The sequence below is a fragment of the Haemorhous mexicanus genome, chromosome 4 (genome assembly GCF_027477595.1).
Source record: "Haemorhous mexicanus isolate bHaeMex1 chromosome 4, bHaeMex1.pri, whole genome shotgun sequence".
NCBI classification, from domain to species: domain Eukaryota; kingdom Metazoa; phylum Chordata; class Aves; order Passeriformes; family Fringillidae; genus Haemorhous; species Haemorhous mexicanus.
In genome coordinates this window covers 17648616-17673277 of record NC_082344.1, presented here as the reverse complement: position 1 = coordinate 17673277, position 24662 = coordinate 17648616, and the positions used below count along the sequence as shown (strand labels likewise).

Genomic DNA, 24662 nt, shown 5'->3' with positions numbered 1-24662 from the left:
TGTATTCATACAGGCCTGCGATTCAAGATGTCTTTATTTCAGACGTGTCTCCCTGGAGCTTTATTCGCAGCAAGCTAATTAACATTCAAGTAGGGTTGAATTGTGGGAGGGGGAGAAAAAGGAGCAGGAAAGGAGGTGTCACCTACGTGAAGTTCAGCATCATATATGGTCAGTGGCAAAGTTATTAAAGCAGCAACACTGCAGCCCAATAGAGGTAAAGGAAGTCAAGTGAAGACTTAAAGGTCTTGGGTAATTTGTCATCATCTCTCAGACCTCAGGGTCAATGATCTCTTACCTTTGGGTCGATTTTCTTAAAACTAGGATCTTCTTCATCCACCTCAAAGTAGAGCTCAGAAAGAGTGATGGAAAGGGTGCCTTTCACTACTACGGAGGGTGCCACAAGCTGAGCTGGTGTGCTGAGGGACACTGGACCTGCCAAAGCAGGAAAACACCAACAATGTTCAAACTGAAAAGAATGCGAGTACAAATTATTCACTTTTCAGGCCAAGGACATTAAAATAATGCAAAGAGCACAGCTTTTCCTTACAGAGCAAACCCCTTTTTGTCCCGGAAAAGAACATATGTAACAGATTTGCAGTGTCTCTGTGCTCCTGAACACTGAGGCAGCTGCAATTGCAAACTGCTGCATACATTACACAAAGCTGGCTTTAGCTTGGCAGTCTTCAGCTTTTACTCAGACACATCTTCTGTCCAAGAAACTCCAAGAGTTGCACACCTTCTGTTACATGAAATATGGAGAGTGCACACATGAACACTCAAAACCTTACTGTCTGATGTGTTCTTTAGTTACTGAGAAGTTTTGATAGCATTTCACAAAGATGAACACCGCAGTCAAGGCTCAAAGTTGTCTAACTGCAAAGTGTTCCCTCACGGATGCTGGAAATCTACTGTTAAGGTTACACAATGTTATAGAGCCTAAAGTAAAATGTTTTAAAGATGCTTTTGATTCCACATTAAATATTGTTCAAGGATTCCATACAGTGTTAGTGTAGCTCGGGGACTGTGGGAGTAAACAGCTGGAGGGTTGGTTTCCAACTGAATGAATTTTTATTGGAATAATCACATCTCCACAGGGCTTATCACAGGGACAAATCAGACTACTACTGAAAACAATAGTTTCAGCATTATATAAACTAACACATACAGAATGAAAACAGGTTATGTTTGTCATCCAGCTGATTAAGAAGCAAGGAAATGAAGTTACATGGCTGCAGTATTATCTGACTTTTGTAAAACAGAGGAAGATACTAAAGTGACATAGACAATTTTGTTTTAATAAAGCATCTATAAATGAGGTACACACGTTCAGGTAATCAACGTGAGAATAACTGACAAAAAATTCAGATGAATTGTCATTTCCATCGATTGTTAGAAGGGTGATTGTCCTTAATCTCACATCAATCTCAATGTGTGCCACTAGGACAAAAGAAGAGATGCTCTGCTGAGATCAGAGCAGCTTTGCTCTCTATTCCCAACGTACAAATACATTGTGTCTGCAGATGGGCATGAGATAGCTGCAGAACCGCCATGATTTCCCAAAGCTCACCCCCACAAATGGTCGAAATAAGAAGCTATGTGTTCTTTTGCTGTCTCCCTCTGCCCCCTGTACATTAGCATGTAATCCAGAGGAGAAATAACATTTTTTCAATCACTCGCAGACATTCAATTACAGGGCAAGCAGACAGATGCAGAAGCTGGGGCAATCCAGGTCCTGTAGAAGACCCCTGACAATTTCCACTTCATTTCTAACCCACACCACTTTATTAGTAAGGATTACTTCTTAATCCTATTGCCATTGTCAAGATTATATAATTAAACTCCCCTTTCACCTCTATTACAGTATGAATGTATTACTCAAACCAATGAATGAAAAATAGAAAGAAACATGGAAAAGGCTGTTGAGAAGGAAGCTCATGGTAGAAAGGGAAAAATAAAAGATTCATAAAGTTAAATGCCTTTGCATCATTCTTCCATGACTTTATTTTACTTTACTTTTCCTATGCAGGTTTTCTTTTTCCTTATGCTGCATTTTTGCTTTTTTGTCTTTAAAAAAAAAAAAAAAAAAAAAAAAAAAAAAAAAAAAAAAAGAGTGGAATGCAGTTCAGGGATAAGCAAAATGCCAATAAATAAATCACTTCCAGCATTTTCAGTGAATTATCATATGCATGATCCATATCAGTGTAAGACTGTACTACCAGCTTCTCAGGGAACCAGAATTATCCAATAAATGATATTTTTCTTTAAATTAAGTGTACATAGAATACCAGATGAGAAGCAAAAGAACACAGAGAAGTTTGTATTTTCCCTGTAAAACCCATGTTGCTCAAACAGCAATTGAGACACTTTATATAACTCACAGTCTCTGAACCACTGATTACTTTGGTTTTACATTTTCAACTGCACAGAAATGGACCCACTCCACTGAGATTGCAACATCAGCAAAGGTTCCATGTGATTATGTAAAATTAATTAAGTTGAATGATTTGAGGTACTATTTCTTCTTCAGGAAAAATAAAAAGGAAATCTAATGAGGCCATGGTCTGTGGAGAAAGAACTTCAGTGGGGGAATGTCAAGGGGTTTAAATGAATTAAATGCAGAGAGTGTACAAATCCTTTACACCCAAGTAAATAATCAGTATGCACAATTTTATAGACTTAGGAAAAAAAATTAAAGGTCTCCAGAGCCTTAAATTACAAGACAGCTTGTCTAATTGTCCCACTAAGTCTGATGATTTGAGTGGAATGAGGTCAAGAAAACAAAAGAAGGCCTTTTCAAGGTAGAGCAATTTTCTGTAAGGAAGGTTTTCTAGAATAGGTATCTACTGCTGAAGCAAAAAGGCAGAGAAAGAACACACACCTCTTCTCAAATAAACCTTCAGTATCTGAGGTGACTAGAAAATTATCTTAATGACCCAGTCATGGGAAGTGTGTTAATTATCAGTGTGCATCCCAAATCATGATTCACTGCAGAGATGGGGAGATCAGAACTTCAACAGTGAAAAAGCTGAGGAGAAAATGAGATAGGTGACATTACCTGTCAAGTTCTCCACTTCTCTTTCCTCCATGAATGACATGATATCATCATCACCTTCCAAGAGAATCTCGCTTTCTGAGTTCTGGTTTCCTAAAACTTGACTCTTGATGGACTGCTTTCCTTTGACAAGTATATCCTCATTGGGAGCTGAAATGAGACACGGTGCTGTCTGTCAGGTCTCAGTAACATAGGAGTGTAATTTTATTTTTTAAATGTAAGTTCAGGAAGAAAACTGCCTAGGACTAGCTGTAGGAAGTACCTGTCTTAATCCTCTAATGTTAGGACACATCTAGTTTTAATCCTATTAAGCCTGCTCAAAATTATCCAGTGCCCTCTGCAGCGTTCAACTCTATTTCAAGTGTTTATGACAGAGGGGAAAAGGACACAGCAGACTTCCTTGCCCTGCAGCCTTCCTTGGGAAGTCGAGCTGGAGGAGGGTCCTGGCTGCCCGATGTGTCACCCTGACCCCGAAACCCACGCTCCAACCAAGGACACGGGACCGCCGCCGCGACACCACCGAGCACGGCCCTGGGAACAGGAGGCGCAGGACGGGGCCGGGAGCGGCGGGACCCGCCCGGGGCAGCGCAACAGGCGGCCCCGGCCCGCAGCCCCCGGCCCCGGGGCTGCTCCCGCCGGGAAAACCCCGGGAGCGGGGACAAGGCGGAGGGACGCTGGAGCTGCCGCCCCGCATCCCTTCCGCTCCCGTCCGCGGCAAGTCGAGGTCGTGAGGCAGAAAAGCCCCCACCCCTGCATGCCAGGGGAGAGGCGGCGAATCTGCCCCGGGGTGGCGGCTGGAGGCGGAGAACAGCCTGCACCTGCTTCCAAGGGGCACAGCCATCGGTACTCCGGCCTCCCGCGGGGCATTTCTGGGCTCATGCTCGGATTTTCGGAATGGAAGGGAAGTGGCCAAGCACGCTTGGAGCCAAGTTCCGCCCCGCATACGGTCACCGGACCGGCAAATGTGTCCCCGCCGTGTCCGGGCAGCGACATTCCCGCCCCGCACGGCCCCGGGAGCGCCGCGAGCCCGGGAGCACTCCCATCGCCCCCCGACAGTGCCGCCTCGAAATCTGTTTTATTTAAATCACCGGCTCAAAGCAGCAACAGAAAAAGAAAAAAAAAAAAAAATAAAAGGGGAATTTAAAAAAAAAAAGAGTAGGAAAAAGGAAAATAAGGACGTAATTACTCCCTCTACACCTAAGTTTTGCTGTGGTAATGCCAAAACCCAGCTGTGTATGTGTCCGATTTTTTCGTTTGTTTGGATTTTTTTAAAGTTGCAAATTAAAATACTGTTTCTTAAAAGATACACTGAGAATACCCATGGCACGGCCATGTTTGAAAAACATTCCCCAAACACATCAGGACCAACTAACTTCAATACACTGGTGACTGCTTGCTCTGATTGCTGCCACACTTGATTTGAAGTTCCACGGCTCCCTCTAAAAATATGCTAATCTGCAAACATTTACAGAAGGCAGCGACTCCCCTGTGGCAATACATAAAGTTTAAATTGTATAAGTAAATATATGCAAGTAAATTGCAAATAATAAAAACTTTTCAGTTCAGTGAAAAAGTAAAAATGAAGTCCACTCACCAGAGAGAGAAAAAAAAAAAAAAAAAGAAGAAGAATAAAAAGACCAAAACCAAAACTATAAAAACCCCATCATAACAACAAGAACCACCACCAAATCACCAAATACTGGTTTTGGTTTAGGCCTTGACCTTACAAAAAAACCTCAAACAACCACAACAACAAAAAGCAAACAAAAACCTCCACCTCAAACCAACAACCAAAAACAGAAATAAAAGGAAATTTAACTTGCTATACAAAACAAAATGCAATTTATACATGCTCCTTTTGCCCTAGCAATGGCTGTCACTTGTAAGAAAGCCTTAAAAAATTACTGCAAAGCTTTAACTACATTGTACAAACACAAATTTTACTTTCTTGCAAAATATGCTCATGTAAATAATGATAACTCAGATTCTGGAGTTGTTCAATGTGAGTTGAAAAACCTTCTTGTCATGGAAAATATGCAGCTGATATTTAGGAAGGTTTTCCTGTAATTAACTCCCCCTTGAGGATTTTCAGTTAGCAGCAGTAAAATTACCATCAGTGTACTAACACACACCACATGCACTCTTAGTCACTGCCCTACCAGCACTCTCTTGAAGATCAAAAAAAGTAAAATAGAATAAAATCACCTCAAGATGAAGTCCAAGATAATAAATTATTTTCTTTCTTTTCCTTTTGGGTCTTTTTTTTTTCTTTTAATGCAGGCAAACTATATTTGTTGTTTCAAAAACTTCATCTGCACTGTACATACCTGCCATTTTTTGCTTTCTCTACTAGAATCTGTTATACTGAAAATGCTGATTTCAATAGCTCTCTACCTATTCTTATTTAAGATTGAATTCAGAGCCAAGATCAAAGGTTCATACTTTTATACTTAGTACAACTTGTCTGAAATTTTACTGTGTCCTTCAGTCTTTAAGAAAAAATAAAATCAGTACAGCAGCTTCCAAACCAAAGATGACTGGATAACAGAAATACTGTCCTATCTTTTTCACTTACTCAGATTTTAATTCTTTCCCCAGCTACTGATATTCTGCTCATTCAAAACCATACATCTTATATATGTGCCTTTTTCAGTAGGAGATTTTAGACCCTGAATAATTTCAGTCCATTTGTGTAAACTTTTGTCATCTCTTTGCATATGATGCTAGCTACCAATATTTCCTGACATACATGAAATGTGTGTTAAAGTTAAACACAGCTTAAACACAGGCACAGGAAGATGTCTGTCTACACACCTGCAGACACCAGCTAGTGAAAGGCAATGCTACTGGAGACATCACACTCTGAAGCAGAATCTGCTTTTTCTGTACAGATGTAAATAAAGCAAATCTGCCTTTTCTGTACTGGTGTGCATAAAGCACTATATCTGCAACCAACACTCTCATGCTTACATGCATGTCTGCACAGAACAGAATATATTCCACATGGATGCACCTATTCTGTAGATAAATTCACTGGTATAGGTAGGCCATGGTCTAGCTCTCTTTATATATTTCCTGGTTAGAGAGATGTATGATGGAGCATGACATCACGTGACAAACTCCAATCCCACACAAGCACAGAGTTATATTACACTGGATTTCATATTTCAGGTCACAAACCCTGTTCTGCCTTCTCTAACCACTCTGCCAGGCTTGCCTATGGTGGTGTGACCAGACCCTCTGGCTCTAACCCTGCAGCTCTAAGCACAAACCCCCACACATCTTTCCAAGATCAAGATCTCCAGGCATGGCCTACATATTGCTCTGAACACAACAGTCTGCTAGCACACAACTTCTTTTTTTTTTTTTTTTTTTTTTTTTTGTAACTGGTAATTATACCAGGAAAAGCAACTGAAGGAAAAGGTGCATTAAAAAAACCCCTTAGTATGTACATTTTTTTTCACAAAGGGCTCCCAGAAGCTTCCCTCTACTCTACCGACTTCTTTAAAAACATTACAGTGGAAAAAACCAATCATTTTCAAGCAAAGTTTTTACAATATTGTCTTTCTAGCTGAGGCAAAGCAAACTAACCAGTTGACTACAATGCTGGTGATGATCACCTGCTGGTCCCCTGCAGCCACAAAGCCCTGAACTCCACCTTTTGTCTCCATGGAAATGCTACAGACTGTTTTAATCCCCCATCCCCCAATTTTTAACAGACATCAATTAGAAACCCCAATAAATCACTTGTTAAAAAGCTTGATAAAGTATTTTCTAGCTGCTAAAGATTCCCTCACAAATATTGCATTTTGGGGTCAATTTCAAAATAGCAACAGGTTTACTCTTTTTTTTTCTCCATATTTATATGATTTTGGCTCCATTTCTATATAGTAAGGTGACAGGAAGAATATAGAAGAATTAACTCCTTCCATTCCAAACTTATTACCACAGCACCTTCACCTTTCTTTCCTTTCCCCACAATACACCATTAGACTGACTTTTATAAATAGCCAGTTTGGAAGGATCCTTTTTTTTTTTCCCCTTTTCCCTTTGAAAAATTACCTAAAGCCTTTTTTTCCCAAGCAAGTTAATGTGAACTTGGGAGTGGCAATTAAATTGTCAGAATTAAAAAATTTGTTTTTAACTAGAAGGTAGCCAGAAGTATAGTCATGGGGCTGGTATTGATTGTCTGAACAGAGAACATTAGTCTTCAGGTATTTATTCTGCCACCTCTGCACCAGAGGTTCTCCTTCAAATCAAATCAAATCAATCCTTGGAAAAGATTGGTTCTTGCTCCTAAGACACATAACTAGGCTGCAACAGAGCTGATTGTTGTTGTCCTCTCCAGGTTTTACTGAACAATATCTAGGCTTCCAATTGTTTCTGAATCAGTTTCACAGTTGCAAATTGTGATGATTCCTACACTGTGAGTTCTCTGGGGTGGAGAATACATCTAGTTGTATTTTTAAGACACCAAGCAGTTGATAATGTGTATCTTCTAATAAAAGTGAGCTAAAATCCATGTTACCAAGCATGGGTACTGCGTGTACTGTTCCATTATTTATGCATTATTCTCCCCTGCCTTCCTTTTGGCAAAATCCCTTATGTCCAATTTCAGGTTTTGGTCTGTGATGTTTTGAAAAAAACTTAAATAGGCAGTAGGGAACCTTTTATACATTATCTAAAAATGCTTTTGCCTCAGAGACATATAAAATTAATTGGAATGGAATAATTAATGAAAAATTATTGATATGAAATCATAACATACGGGAGAAAATACTCTGCAAATACTAGGGATATCTACATCACGAAAGTCGGGTTCCAAAAAAATCTGAGAACAACTGGAATTTCTGATATAACTATATCAGAATATTAGGTTAATATTAGAAGTTTATAAATACAATTCAGAAAGAAATTGATCAAATGGCCACTCCAGATGATCACTTTGATAACTGTACCTTCTAAAACTCAAGAAAAAAATACCCAAACAAACTAAAAACAACACACCAAGAAAGTCAAATCCAAAATGAAACAGTAAAAATCCCAATTATCTTTGCTCTCCTATACATTGTATAAAGTTTCCAACTGAACTTGAATTTGTACTTCGGTCATAAATTTTATACCATGCCAGTGGAAGTCCTTGGAAAAAGACAGTTGTATGTGTACACACACTCAGGCAGATAACATCTATAACTTCAGAAATCACATTAAATAATGACTCAGGGTAAACGAAAATATTCACTGGATAGATAAAAAACCCAGAAGGACTACAGATAACAAAGGCAGTATGAAAATTCAGAATAAAACAACATCAGGAAATTAAACAAAATAGAAGACTGTTAAGGATTTCAAAATCTGAATAGAAAGGCACATAGAAAACAATTATGTCTATTTAAATCACCAGAGTTAGTTACCAGCTATGCTTATTAGCTACTTCTGAAATAGGGCTACTTTATTCATTCTTCCTTTGTATTGACAAAATTGTTGTCCTATCAATTACAAACTGATAATATACCACAAGCCCTTGAAATATAGCATGGATTAGTGAAAATATCACATTAGTATGAAATATGAATAATTGCATTACTGTGTCTTTACTTGTGGAAGAATTAGTTACGCAAATTTAAATGGTTGTTCTAATTATTTTTCAGTAAAAATAAAGATTTTTTTAATAATTTTGATAAACAGCATAAAGATTAAATACGAAAATACAACTGGAACACATTAAACTAAAGTCTATTTAACTTAAAGTACACTTTATCTTAAAAATATTTAAAGGGGGAAGGCTGTTGTTCATCCATGGAGTTTTAAACAGATAAAACCCTAATGCCCTACAGTCCGTGGTATAGGAACAACACATCATATTAAGAACAACCACCCCCAAAACAAAAGGTGAGTTAATTAATCCTACATCTTGTTCTTCTTTCTCTAGTCAAAGATGTAGAGCTCTAGAAACATTGCTTTCAGATCACTTTATTGACTATTCTCTGTGCGGTCATTTATTTCAGAGGACTGATGTCACATTTGGCATTATATCAGCTGACATATTGTAGACATTTTCTCCCAGAAATGGCTCTTTAAGGCTGAGTGCAAGAGGTTAAGATGCCTGATGGAAACCAACTTTATGACAGTGATGTTCTTCTACATTCATACAACACTCTAAACAACCTAAAATTTGCATAAACTGCATCCGCCCAAACAATTTGTGTGAGCATATGTATGCATCTATGGATTCAGTAATTCACAAGTTAGTGAAGAAAAAAAATCCCAAAATTTAGATTATTTGCTCCATGACTTGTGCCTTCAAGGTGAAGGATACTCAGCTTCAATTATAAGCAAATTATTTTTAAGTACAAGACTTTTCTACCTTAAAGGAAAAAAAAGACATTAAATTTTGTACTAAACCCCAAAGTTCACTGGCTTTGGTTGTGGTTTTGTTTGCTTTTTCATATTTTGATTTACTATAGAATTCTCAAACTGACTATTGTATTAGTTTGGTAAATACATTCCCCTCTAGAATGGAGGTAGCATCTTACATCAGACTGATCCCAGGTTATGAAATGAAGAGTAACAACTGTAAAAAAAAAGTAATCTCCTTTTTTAAAATCACCAAGTAGAAATTACCATTTTGCTGCTTGAGCAATACTTAGCATATCAGCATTTGCTACTCTTTATTCCATATCAAATTCTTGCACAAAAGCCTGAGGACTTAAGCAAAGGTACAATTTAGCTTGTAGAAGTGTTATTTCTCTTATAACAATAAGCAGGTATGTGCTACTTGAAATAATTGGTGTGGATTTTGAATGGGAAAAATTCTTCTGAAGTTACTAAAGTATAAGCAGGTAATCTACACTGAAGTCCGTCCAGGGATTAATGGCAAAATTGCATCCACTTTCCTTTTGCCTAGTGAGGACTCTAAGTGCTGTATGCAAGGTATGCACCACCCAGCCCAGCTGAGATGGGAAGAAGGGGCTCAGCAAACACCAGCACTGCTGCTGCAAAGGAGCGGCCAGGTTATCTCTGTATGGAAAATACAGTGCCTGAAACGCAGTGCCAAAAGCCTTTGCTTTGGGACCGTTTGCTAGTACACCACAAGGACGAAGGTCCAGCCTCTCCCACCATGTACTGTAACCTGCTGCTGGTGGCAGGAGGCAGATTTTACACTGACCATGCTCTCCGGCTGCCCTGAGTGTCGCTTCAGGATGTGTCGATCCGAGGGGGTTACGCACAAATCGTCGCCGGCGCCGCAAGTCATCTTCCCAGTAGTCGAGGCGCCAGAACTCACGAGGACGACTACAATGAAACAGAGGAGCCACATATGTTAGCAATTATCAACCAGCATGGTAGCGCTGAATTTCTGCATAAAGCTCTCCTTGTTGGCGCTGCTTTCGCCTTTTTTTTTTCTAACCTCCCCCCCTTTCTGCAATCTTTTACTTAGGTATGTCCTTGAAAATAACAATATCACCTTCCAGTCTAAGGAACTCCTTTCCCTTTTTTCTTGGAAGGTGAAATGAGCACTAAATACATCATTTTGAAATGAATTGCTGACAGTGTGATCAGTTTCCCCACACTCTAGTGGCATGTGCTCCGATTTCAGCCTCATTTCAGCCTCAGCAGGGCACCTTTCTCAGTGACTGCATTTATAAACCAGAATAGGGAAAAGGCTATTATAAATATGGTATAGCATTACCTATATTAATCAAAGTCTGTCCCCCTTCATTTTTCTTCCTAATTTGTGCCTTTTTGCACAAGGTCAGTAAATCATGCCATGAATTCTTGGTCCAGAAAGTGTTAACTTTAATGAGTACCTCAGTTACATGGTTATGTATGTGATAATAAAATATTACTCTGTTTAGATGTGCAGGAATTTAATTAAAATAATCTCTTAAAATATTCATTACATTTAGCCCCTGAGGCTTAGAACAACACGAGAAAATGCATTTCTTTTCCATTTACTGTTTTTAAATAAACTATTCCAGGAGAGTGAAACAGCAATCTATTTTCGAACAAATCAGATTGCATTTCTGGTTTATGTAGTTGTGTTTTTTACATTTAATTAAAAACTACATGTTATGATGTGTAATAGTTGCTACATAGAAAGCATACTTTGAAAAATTACATATAGAAAAGGTTATATCAAATTCATTATTTTCCATTTTACACTCCAAATACACGTAGATCTTTTTAATACAGTCATATATATGTAAGTGCCAGTAACTATCTGTTCAGATGATCATGAATTAATGCCACTGTAAAACAGCATTTTAGCCCAGAGAATGTACAGAAAATGCCAATTTCAGGTATGGCAAATAAACAAACAGAAAATACCTGAGGCATAGTTTGGCCATGATACCATGAAAATGTGTATGTTCAGACTAAAAAACAAGGACTTTGTTTACAGAGCCAGCATTAAAACAATAGATGAAAATGCAGATATATATATATTCTATTTCTGATCCAGCTAATAGAAAGTATACCTGTCAACACTGACAAAGGAATAGGCACAACTAATTTACAGATCACAATCTTAAAAACACTTGCTATCTACATTCGTTGTTCTGAGGTTTAAAGGCAGAAATTAGTTTTATTTAGGGTAAATCAAGGTTTCAAACAAATGTAGTAACAAAAGCCAGAATGATTTGTGTAACACTACTCTCAAACATGATTTGTAGACATTAAAAATTCTGACTGAAAACAATTTTATCAAAATGGAGGTTGTCTTTGCAGTCTTCATTAAAATTCTATGCCTATTTCTATCACCAAAGAAAAGGCAGCGCTAGTCTTCATCTTCCTAACTGGTTAATTTCAGAAAAAAACTGAAGTATTGGAATCAAATTCGCCAGTATCTTATTTACAAACTTGTCTGTATTACAGTCACGCTAAAATTGGGCTGCTCTGATTATAAGACCCAACGATTTTGGAATAATTAACCAAAGAAAAACTACAATATACAGGAAGAGATGGGTTTATTCAAAGGTCGATTAATAACTTAAAATTCTCCATTAGTGATTACAGAAAAAAAGCAGAACACAGCTGGCTATGTGCATGCCTTTGATAGTCATAGAGCATGGATAGGCACTTCATCATTCTGCCTTCCTACATTTATCTGTTAAAATTATTATCAAATATCAGCCAGGATGCAGTCGTGAATCACAGTCTGCTCCTCGTCTTCAGGGGAATGATACAATGAGGGTCTATTCATCAGGGTGGCAATCGGCACGAGTAATTAGTTTCCTGCACTGGGATCTCCTACAAAGCTTATTTCAGTCGGCACCACAAACATATGACAATGAAAAGCTAATGGAAGCCGCTAAAATTTGTTAACCTCTCCTGCCATCAATCCTTCTGGTGTTCTGGGCTACAGTATTATGCAAAGACGGTAAATTATTAATTTGTCGTTCATCTACCTTGCCACAGTTTTGATAGAATTAAGTGATGCTGTTCTTCTGGATACCAATTACAATTATAGCACATTACAAAACTATGCTAAAATTATTAGGAAGATAAGTAGCAATGATCAGGCATGAAATATTATCCTGAAACATAATATATCTTTAGTCCCTTGCTTTTATTTTCAGTTCTGCATATGAAATTTGCATAGGATTCTATCTCCTTCAGTGATGCACTGATTATTCACACACAACTATGTAACCACTATTAGACTGTTTATTTCAGTATTTGAAAGTATTGGCAACCACTGCGTTATGAGGGGGAATTATATACTCCTCCCACATAGAAAAACATCCAACAAAACCCCGCAAAGCCAAAAATAAACACCTGTGTTGACTAATTGTTACAAGTGAGCCATTTTTGAGAGCAGCTACTGGGAAAAATGCATTTTTGAACCAATATAATCCAGTACACCACACAGCTACTCCAGCACACTGCCTTAATAGTAAGAGCAATTAACCACTGCTGTCCCATCCCCAAAAGGCAATGCTGTACCATGCTTTGTACCTCTGCAAGCAGGGAGAGACAGACAGAAATATTGCTCTGATTTGGGCAGAACTGACTGCTGGCAGACTGAAGGACTGTGAAGCAAAGGGCCAAGGAGGCAGATTTTAGGGAAACTACAGGGGACATTTGACAACAGGAGTTCCTGGCCCTGCAGGAAAGGCTGCCATATGGACTAAAGGTGCTATATGGACTGGATCGATGAACATAACTACTCAATTAGTCTAACTGCAAGAGCAGCATTGCTCAGGGGATCAGGGATTTATGAATTATAAATCATATGATTTGCATGGATTTGTCAGGGCCCCCTCAAACATGATATACAGTAATTAGTGGTTCCTTAGTAACAATATTGACTGAATCGAAACAAAGCTTTTATATTAAGTGCTTTATTCAAATAGCATAACCATTATATTGCTTTATTTTTCCAAGAGTTTCCCAAATTACCAGGCTATGTACTCAGAATTGAGAGATAACCTTCCTCTCGTTCCCATGCATCTAACTTCATTGTTAAAATTGTACAGAGATGAGATCAAATTTAAAATGACCAATATAACCTGCTCCCTCAGGATTTTGTATCGTGAAAAAAACAAGTCACTTCACTGCAGATAGTGAGGAATAGTCTAAATGCTTATTTATCTACACTATCAGAACAACAAACCTGTATTTCCTACCAGTTTCAAAGATTAGGACAATTGGAGACAAAACATACCAACTGCAGTACTTGTTTTATTATGGTGTCATAGCAAAAGTATTTTAGGCACAGGAACTACCTATCAGTCCTCATATCCTCATAATTTAAATTGAATATAAGCCACACCAGACAACAATGAAAAGATAATGCAATTGCTGAAGAATTACTTATTGTAATGTCTTACCCCACTGTGTATTTTGAGATACTCTGCCCTCCCAGAAAAGAAAGGGTCATCACACCAGTGTGGGTTGCAAAGGGACTGCATGAGGTAGGGAAGAGGAAAGAAATGCAACCCTACAAAATCAACATTTTGAGAGGTCTTAGGGCTGTACTCAAGCTACCAGTTAAGTGAGAATGGATTTCAGCACACCACAGAAGACCCCATTCAGATTTTTGGATGAGTGAAGTAGCAAATGAATAAATGCAGAACAGAAAAGAGAAACAAAGAAAGGCAAGAGAGCACAGTGTTACAGAAATCTTCAGAGACAGAGGATGGCTAGAGCTCTAAAAGATCTCTTCCATCTAGAAAGCTTTTTAACCTAAAAGGCAAGAAAATCCCTTCCACGAAAGGCAATCACAACAAACTTAAAAACAGAGCAGCTTGCATGAAGATACCAAGATAAATTCTGAGATTACCCACTCTTTGTCAGAGCTCTAACTGTAGAGTTAAGCAGGCGAGTCAATCTCCAAACCTAATCAATCCTTGGTCTCTTCACTAAGACCATCAGCAAGGCAACCAATCAGTGATGACAATTCCTAAGGTGTAGATGCTCAAACACAGAGATTTAGGCTAAATTAGTTTAATAGAAAGCCAAAAACAGAGTGGCAACATCACTCATGCATCAGGAGCAACAGTACAGATCTGAAAGGAAATCTAAAAGAAGGCAGCTGAACAATTTCTCCACCACAAACTACATGTCTACTCCATCTTCTGGTTATAATTTATTATACACTTCGGTTGCAATGGCTCATCAAATGCAGAATATCAGGTGCTCCTTCTAAGTTACACAAAAAAGCAATCAAAGAACACAGATAGCGGTGCCCAAAGAAAAATAAGGATTTTAAAGGAAAAATAAGCCAGATTTTAACACTATTCAGGAACACTTCTTGGTCTACAACTAGATATCTTTTGCTTCCATGTAAAATGTTTCAAGAACTCAAACCAGGTATCTTCTGCAAGAGACACAAACATTTTTCTCAAAAATGCCAAAAAGCAAAATCAAACCTACAACAACCCTAAGCATTTGCAGTTGAATCACAGAATCATAGAACTGTTTGGGTTGGAAGGGACCCTAAGGATCATCCAGTTCCAAACTCCCTGCTGCGAGGAGGGACACCTTCCACTAGATCAGGTTGCTCAGGGCCCCATGCAACCTGGCTTCAACCCCTTCCTGGGATGGGGCACCCACAACTCAATACCTAATCTAACCTGCTGTCTAAATGTGAAGCCATCTACCCTTGTCCTGTCACTTCATATTCTTGTAGAAAGTCCCCCTTCATCTTTCTTGCAGCCTTTAGGTACTGGAATGTGCTGTAAGGTCTCCCTGGAGCCTTCTCTTCTCCAGGCTGAACAGCCCCAACTCTCTCAGCCTTTCCTCATAGGGGAGGTGCTCCAGCCCTCTGGTCATCTTCTTGGCACTCTGGACTCACTCCAACCAGGTCCATGTTAAGGACTCCAGAGCTGGATGCAGCACTGAAGGGGGGCTCTCAGCAGAGCAGAGCAGAGGGGCAGAATCCCCTCCCTCCCCTGCTGCCCACAGTGCTTAGGATACAGCCCAGGACATGTTTGGCTCTCTGGGCTGTGAGTGCACATTATGGGTCACATTCAGCCTCTTATCCACCAGCACCTCCAAGTCCTTCTGGGCAGGGCTGCCCTCAATCTGTTCATCTCTCAGCATTGATTTGATTGTCAATCTGAAGATAAAAGTGCTGAAGTTCTGGAAAATACTGCAAAACCTTTGGTGGAGTACCTCCAGCATACTGCAGGGCATCTTGTAAAGTAAGAGGCTGCCTGATCTTGCAAATTGAAATCCATTGCATTTCCAAGGCATTCAGCTGGATATCCAGAATAAAATCTCTCATATTTTGTATGTAATAGTAAAATGCAAGGTATATTCCACTAACTGACTCGATAAAAGCTAATTTCAGAAAACAAGTGAAATATTTCTGAATTTTCTGAAGCAATTCAATATTCTTCTAATGAGCTTTCACAAACTGTGATCTAAAAAATACAACTTACACCAGATCAAACAATGAGCATGCTACTAGCCACATGTCAATAAATATTTATCTAAAAAATGTTTTGTACACATTTAGATATATTACTGACCTGTAACATAATAAAAAAATATATAACACACTTTGGAATATAAAACATTGACCTTGATGATGGCAAAGCAAACACTGATGATGTTAACCGGTAAGTTCTCAGCAGCACTACCAAGTTTCACATTTCATGCAGAGATCCCATGCACAACTGTTTGCCACATGGCAAATCAGAGTACTGATGCAGCAGGGAAAATGACTTTTTCCGTAAATCAGGTTCCTGATCTGATTCCTACTTTGCCTGTACCACTAAAGCAAACAGGAAAATGTTTGATTAGTATTAAGTCAGAGTTGCAGCTCAAATACTACTCAGTCAGCTACATTCTGTATGTATTTCATAGCACTTCACTGATAATGTATCTACTTCAGGACATTAAAGATTAATTAAATCCTGATAAGTGCATTGAGATCTTTAGAAATGCTGCCTACCTTACCTATACTTTCTTCAATGACACAACCTGTTGCAGTTCAAGTCTCACTCCGTCTCTCAGCTGCATTCACACAAGCATTTGTGTGGCCATTCTAAACCAAATCACAGTAATCAGCTGGGATTATTAGACTTCATTGTTTTTATTCCGTTTTATATCAGTGACCTGTTCACCCTGCAGCCTCACCAGCAACTATATGACTAAAAATAAGGGAAAGAGATGTGCAGGTGAGAGAAAGGAAGGAAAGGAAGAATATGAGGAAGAATATCAAAAAGACGTATCATGTAATCAGACTCTAATATTAACAGTCTCTGCCTTTTCATGTTATCTTAATCTGCCCCAAACATAGACATTCACATTCCATAGTTTAGGGATACAGATTTCCACAAATGGAAAAAAATTGGGAATCCTTAAGAAAAAAACCTCATGTGCAGGCAGGCTCTTAATCTCTGCCACAGTTGCTGCTGCAGTAACAGGAACTGGTGAAAACAAAGGCCCAAGGCCACTGAGTACAACTTCTCTGGAATAATATCAACTATGAGAAACACTAATGTAATCCACTAAATCAGTACAGTCTATTTACTTCTAATCCTCCTCCAAGAAAACATTTGGCTTTGCCTGTAAAGGATTTTTTTTTTCCCCTAAAAGGACCTTTGCCTTTATCTGTGCTCAAATTTTATCAAAAGGTGCATGGGGGGGGGGGGGGGGGAATGCTTCCTGGGTTTGCTGAAGAGAGAGCAGAGTCCTTCTTCTTTGAGTCTTTCAGAAGAAAGAGATGTGAAAAGCATCTCTTGATGAGAGATGTGAAAAGCAGGCTATGAACTTCAGGCACAACATGTGCATGGACTTAGCACAGAACTCTGAGGACTCAGCACAGTTGTAGGGGACTTTTATGCAGTTTAAACCTCAGGTGCTTCCAGTGTAGAAGAGAAGAAGGGAGCATCAGCAAGGGAAGCCTGTTTTAACATACATTTCATATGCTAAGATATATAAACATGTAAATCTAAACATATGTTTGCATTTCCCCATATAAACACGACAGTACAAACAGCACAGTAACTCCTAAATTTTGCATTTTAAAAACTAGTAGAAATGCTGTTAGTATGCTTCTATACAGTAAATAGGAGATTATCTCTTTATCTCAGCCATTAAGCACCTTAGCTACAACTCCTTGCCCACTACTCCTGATTTCTGCATTTTCATGGAATCATACAAAAACCCGTCCCCACCTAACTAGCATGCAAACAAAACCAGAAGAACAATGCTGATTTCAGATATCACAGAGACTCTTTTCTGCACTGACAAGCTTTGAATTCCTCACTTAAAAAGCAATCCAGAAAAAATGTCAACTATAAATGTTTCAGTTTCCCTTTATATTATAAAGCACCATGTCAGGAAAGACAAGCCCACCTTTAAGGTGTTGCTGTCCTTGATCATGGTGCCATTAACCTCCCGTTTAAAAACAGTTCTGTTTATGTATGAGTTTATGTAGGCTCTTCTTTGATCTTTATTAACCCCTTGGTAGCTAACCACAGCCCGGCTTTTTGGAACATTCTTTGAAGTGCTGGCATTCCAGTGCACACCGATACTTCAAAGAGGGCTCACTTAAGTACGTGGTACAGTTCTAATCACGTATTCTGCAATCACTACCTTATCTTAGACTGATCTTATAATGATCCATCTAAAATAAAGCTGCACTTCCAAAGACGACACCATGAGACACAGTTCAATCCATGTTGCATTTCTGTCAAGATTATAAATTAACTGAAAAGAAAACTACTCCACTTTTCTACCAGAAGTTAACATGAAAACTTTATTTTGGCTTGCAGCAAAATTAATTCAGAAATGATTTAAACATGGAAGAATGAACATATAGCAAATTTGCAACGGGATGCTTTGGCTTAGTTGCTCATAAATCTTCGCAAATCTCACACATCCTACTCCTGACTGCAGTCAACAACACTTGTTTTGCAAAGTAACTACAGCTTATACAGACCTCATAAACTGCTATTCATATTGAAAATAAGAATAATTCCCACAATATACAAAAAATAGGTACACTACACCTTGCAGGAGGCTTTTTGCTTTTTGTCTGATAATGCTGAATTTTAGTCTGCAGTACTTGTCACCCCTTCCTTGCCAAAATGAGCAATGGATTATAAGAATATGTTGAAGGATACAATACGACAACGGAGCCAGCTCAATCTTAATCTCCTTAGCCATTCCTGTTGGTTCTGATACTTTCATTTTAAGCACATGCAGAGGAAGTTGCTATTTATTTTCCCACTAATTACAGCTACAGCAGGTTTTCTGTGAGGAATATTTAATTGAAAAATTGAAATATTATGATTAAGTTTAATTCTTTCCAGTAGCTGGGATTTGACATCATCATCTTTCAGCATTTGTGGATATAATATAGATCAACTTTTGACCAAAACAAGAAAATCTGGTCAGTTCCGTGATTTTGTTTGTACATTGTTCTGACCCCAAAAGTATTAAACACAGGAATTACAGCAAAGTTTTTCCCAAAACTCTTAGATTTGACCTGCAGCAAACATTTCATCTCTTCTAGAAGAAACAGGATGAAATCACACTCCTATATATCTACACTTTAAGAGCTGTGGCTAACCTGTATCTTTTTTTTATAGCTCTCTTAACAGCTGGATACTTTTCCTGCTTCCATAAAAATGCAATAGTGCGCCCCTCTGATTCAATAAATACTTTTTTTTCTCTATGTTCTTCTACAGGAAGTTGGGCTTTTTTTCTCTTTTGTATGTATTTTTTCTGAGTCCTCTGCCAGAAAGGTCTCAAGTAACTGGGTGGTTTTATTTGATTTTTGAGGGGGTTTTTTTGTTGGTTTTTCTTCCTTTTTTTTTTTTCCTTTTCGTTGTTTGGTTTGGTTTTGTTTGCATTTTTTGAAATTAAAATTATTATCTATTTACCAAATTAACTCAGCAATTCAACAGCCACCACAGAGAGGAACAACAAAGATGACTGAGAGATTTAGGTACAACTTTTTTTTTTTAACATAGACTAATAAAGAGTAGACAAACCTACCTGAGGTGTCTAAATGCATAAATATCAAAATTACATTAATTTTATCTTTTTATTGTGGATAGAATTTGAGTGCATCTGGGGACACAAGGAAATTCCCCCTTCAACCTCTTGCTTAATCATGAATTAATTTGAACATCCTTGAACCTCTGCTTGAAATTATGGAAGGGGGAGCAGGCGAATCTCTAAGGTTCACAGAACATTTAGCTATTGCTAAACAGCATCTTGGGAAAGGAATTCTCAATTCAGATTGCAGGTTAGGATACTGAAGCCTTAGAGACACCCAACTTCAGTATCAGCTGCATTTCTTCTACTCTCTAACAGAATTAAAATCAAAGTTTTAAAACAAAAAGATCCCAAACAAAATAAAAAAATCACATATGATTTGATTTGAAGGTTAACACTTCTGTTCAAGATTCAGTTCAGGACTTGAAATCTGAGGATAGCAAAATCTGGGAAATTATTTCATTATGTGATGATTGCAGGAACACATGTAAGAGAGAGTTGAAGTAACTGCAAACATAGTACTGCACTCTGAGACAGGAAACAATAAGCACAAGGCAGCAAGACCACTAAGAAGCACATGGAGCAAGAGTCCTGCTTCCATTCTAGCCCAGCACCCTTAGGAACCAACAACAGGACTCAACTCCCTTAAAAAAGGCTTAACTTATTAAATAAATTTCTCCCTTGAAAGACTTGCAAACCATCTCTAGAAAAAACCAAAAAACATAACTGAATTATGATGAAGCACCATTTTCTGGACCACACAGACAATTCTGTATTTACTAAAGGTTTAAATAAAGGAAATGGTAGCCTGCAAACACACCTTCTCTTCTGCTATATGTGATCAACAAAGCAGAAGACAAGAGTTTAGCAATTCATAGGCACTGCAGAGGGGGGCAAGTTCAAAACTGTTACTTGAAATGGTCCTATGAAAACCAGTTAAGCTACTGAACTGTCTCTTGAGATCCACTGATGCCCCAAGGGTCAGGAAGGTTGTGAAGCCCTCACAACATTTACAAAACAGAAGTGGGGAAGCCATTCTAATCGATGTTACAGACCCTACCAAAGAACTACTTGTAGTAAAGAATGAGCAATGTTAAAAGTACTAAACCACCCAAGGTTCCTTTGATAGAGTAATCCAAGGGCTTAGCCCAGGATGAAACCTTGTACACTGGCACATCAGAAGCTGCTAACCGAGAAGATGCAACTCCTTTACCACAGGTATGCCAAGACAGAAATACAGCAACAGAAAACTTGATAACAAACACTCCAACCGATACAAGAGAAACCATAATATTCTTTCCTCCACATTCTTCCTCCTCAAGACTAATACTACATGTTAAATCCAACATTATAAAACAGTATTGATAAAAGCACTGGAAAATGAAAGCTTAAGAAGCAACAAACCAGGAAATGTTTCCTCTTTCATTTTGGTGACTTAAGCATGAGCATAACACCCACAACTTCATTCCCCTCTGCATCGGCATCCATAGAGACGTGTGTCTAAAAGAATCAAGTTTCTTCTTCAGGGCAATTATTACCTCTCTTGACAAGGCTTCCAGCTTCTCTCTCTTCATCTAGCTACTCCTTTATTTATTTTTAAGAAAAGTTCACAAAAAAAACCCCAATCAAACTACACACAAACTACCAAAACAATAGGAAAACCAACATACCTCTTTAGGTTCTTTCCTAACATTGAAACAACTTTCTCAATATTAAGCTGTTCTTCTCAATACAGGAATCCCATCACAAAGGGAAATGAAACAGAAACAACACTGTCACTCCCAATGGGAAACAACTCAGGACCACCAAGAAACTCCACATCAAAGAGGAGAACCAGGGGCTCCAGAGTAAGTCACACAGTGCTGCAGGCAGACCTCATCACTGCAGTGGTGCCATCAACCACTCAAAGGGCTCCTTGTCCCTGCAGAAGAGGCCATGAATGCACTCAGAGGATAGAAAGAGCACAGGAATGTCTGTACCTTTTCTCACCAAAGGTCTATCCTGAAATTCTGTATACCAAAATGTCAGTGGTGGCTTAAGGAAGAGCAAGATTGATCCAATCATGTACAACTTCTCCTCAAGCACTCTGCCAGTTTCCAACTATTTTCAGCTCAGGGGATTTCCTGAGTCTAATGTGGTTTGTCTATTTATACTCCTTCTTCCTCCTAATGCATTTCTCTTCCAAGTACTCATCCACAGCCACTTCAAATAAATCCAAGTATCAGTGCTCTCAATCCTCAAGTTTGGGAAGAATTACTGCAGTGAAAAACAAAAAGGTGGAACTGTGCACATTTCTGGGAATGTTCTAATGTGTCCCTTCAGCACCCAGGTAAAGAGCTCTCCAGAAATCTTCATTCTTGGACTGCAGAATTCCACCTGTGTGTTCATAAACCAAGTATCTGTGTAGTATGTGATACTGTTAATGTTCACAAAAAACTATAGTTGGGACAATGAAAAGAGAAATCCTTTAGGTACTAAAGAAACTCTTAACAAAACTATAAACTTCCTACTTAAAATATGGAATGCAAATGTGAGAACATAACAGTTCTCTGTAATAACCATACAATTCACAATTTTTTTTGCTGGAGATGTTAATTCTTGTTTTATGAAAATTCTTCAGAGAAGATTATTTAAGACCACACCACTCTTAAATTATGGTGCAGATACTTCTAAGCATAATTTAAGTGTACTGCACCATAATGCACATTTTCTTCCTTGAACATAATCTCCCTCCTGCATTTATAAACTGTGTCTGTAATTATCTCTAGTCATACCTTTCTCCATTATTCAGCTTTAGAAATAACCATGTATTGTCCCTGCTAAACAAAGCTAACTTATTTTTTTAGTAGTCAATGATGAAAAAATGAAAAAACTCAAACATTTTGATACAGTTTGTAACACAACTTGTTCAAGAAACCTTGTTTACCAAGTGTATTAAATCCATCACAGAAAACATCCATAAAGAGAAGGCATGGTAACAGACTTGAAAAGCATGGGTTTTCTGCAATTAGCTTCTCTCCTGACAGAAGAGTCAATTCAGACTGACACTCAAAATCAAGGAAAGACTGTTTCATTTCATCATGAAAATTGAATGTTATCACTTTCCTTTTCAGAATAAAAAGCCTACATAGTTTCTAAGAGATTTCCAGGATAAGATAAAATGAAATGTTTTCCATTGCTGTAAAAACACTAATGTTTTTATGAACAGAGTTCTAAAAAGAATAAAAAACATTAATTTACACACAAACCAGTTCAGGTTTTTTTAAGTGATTTAAGAATTTTAATTTGGACTGTCTCAAGTACAGAATATACACACAGCTACTCATACTGGAGTTTGCAACTAAAAATTGAAGATACAGTAATGCAAACAAAGGCAAAAGGATTCAAATAAAACCTGATCTTCTGCTACATCTTCTCAAGGTCACAGGATTCATTTTCAGTATCATGCACCATTAAAATTTACTTTGTTGTACTAGTCACTAAGAGGGACAGTGAATATGGTTTTCACAAAAGGGATGGCTTTCATCTAGACTTTCACCCTCTTTATAGGGAATAACTTTGCTTAACTTTGGAAATTAAATACATGTGTGAAGCTATATGGGCAAGCAGCAAATCACAGCAATAGCTACGGATTACTTACCAAACCATCTGATAGAAGTAACCAATCTTTGATACTAATCGCTGCAAGATGGTATTTTGCCCAAAAATTCCCCATAAGGGAAGAGGGAGGGGAACAGAGACAGACTTGCAATCATCACAAAGATTATACAGCACAAGGCACAGGATTTGGAGGATAAATATTAATTTCTCTTTACTATATTTTAATAATTGGTAATAAAATTTGTCAAGTCAAAGTTAGCTGTTAATAGAACTTCAGTTCAGTTCATTTTTCACATAGAAGCTGTTGTCCAAAATATTTCTCTGGTTGTTTCTGTACAAAGCTGCCAAACATGGCCCTGCTAAAGGCTTTGGAAGTCCACAGTCTGTATACAATCAGTAGGTGTTTGCATAAGCATTGGAAGATGCTGCCCATCTTTCCCTGGGTTGTGCCTGTCAGGCTGCCCCCATCACACCCAGACTGTGACCTCCTCACGTGCATCAAACCCACCGAGAACAGTCATGGGTTCTGTCCACAACAAACAGGCACTAATCCCAAAGACCAAAAGAGAACAACTCCTCTTGTCCAGAATTTTATCTACTACAAATAAATAGTAATAACAATAATAAGAAAAAAAAAACCTCTAAGAAATATTATCTCTCCCTCTCTCTGAAAAAAAGTCTCTGAAGTGCTACTCCAGAAAGATCGAGACAAAGTTGCAGTTATCTTTCATCAGTGCTATCTCCCCAATAACATAAGCAGCACAAAGAAGAAAATTATTTCACCAGATACAGCAGAGGCAAAAAGCCTGTGAAGCACCAAAGAAATCATCTTGATGTGGAAGTCATGGGAGATAAACATGTGAGAGGGGAGGAATTATGCATCTGCTGGGGATCAAGCAGAGAAAAGAGGACAGCGTTGAGAATCAGCTGGACAAGAGTCAGAGTAGAGGAAGGGGGGCAAAACCCAGGTCTGGCTGGACAAAAACCTGGGAAAAGTAATAGAAGGTCAGAAAAGAAATCTGATGAATTAATGAGGACAGAAAATGCAGTCAGACAATAACAGAAAGAAAGCTAGGGGGAGGAATATTTCTTCTATAATGTCTGTATTAAGACAATGTGATGTAAGTGATCCTGTTTCTATTGCTCCCTGAAAACTGGACCTCATAAAAAAATCTTAATCCTGTCCTACAATATTAGTCTGATGCTCCTTTGTTATTTTTCAGAAGAGAAGGGGTGAATACTGTATGTGAATACTGAACACAGTATTTCCACTTCCAAAATTTCCCTGCCATGAAGTAATCTGGCAGCTGCTCTTTATAACAGTAACAATCTCATACAAGTCATGTCTCACCTACCTTACCACTAAAAAAATATTTAAAATAAATATACCATCACTCAGCTAAAATCACATCTTAGCATCTTCAGCAGCAGCAGCAAAGGCTTCATGGAAATTAACAAATGAATTAATACAAAATTCTTTCTAATTATGTCACTACGAGGTTCTTTAAGCAAGGACAGGTAACACTGCTTATGCTGCATTTTAATGTTT

At 38.2% G+C, this 24662-nt stretch overlaps 1 protein-coding gene across 9 annotated transcripts in view; it reads right to left on the bottom strand.

The window, feature by feature from the left end:
• The window catches only part of LRBA (LPS responsive beige-like anchor protein), a 370012-nt gene that overhangs the window by 165931 nt on the left and 179419 nt on the right, over positions 1 to 24662 (bottom strand). For all 9 annotated transcript variants that reach the window (XM_059843942.1, XM_059843943.1, XM_059843945.1 and 6 more), the window contains 3 exons: positions 10221 to 10345; positions 3056 to 3202; positions 296 to 432 (listed from right to left, as the gene is read on the bottom strand). In XM_059843942.1, the coding sequence (XP_059699925.1) occupies positions 296 to 432; positions 3056 to 3202; positions 10221 to 10345 (409 nt within the window). The remainder of the gene's footprint in view (positions 1 to 295; positions 433 to 3055; positions 3203 to 10220; positions 10346 to 24662) is intronic.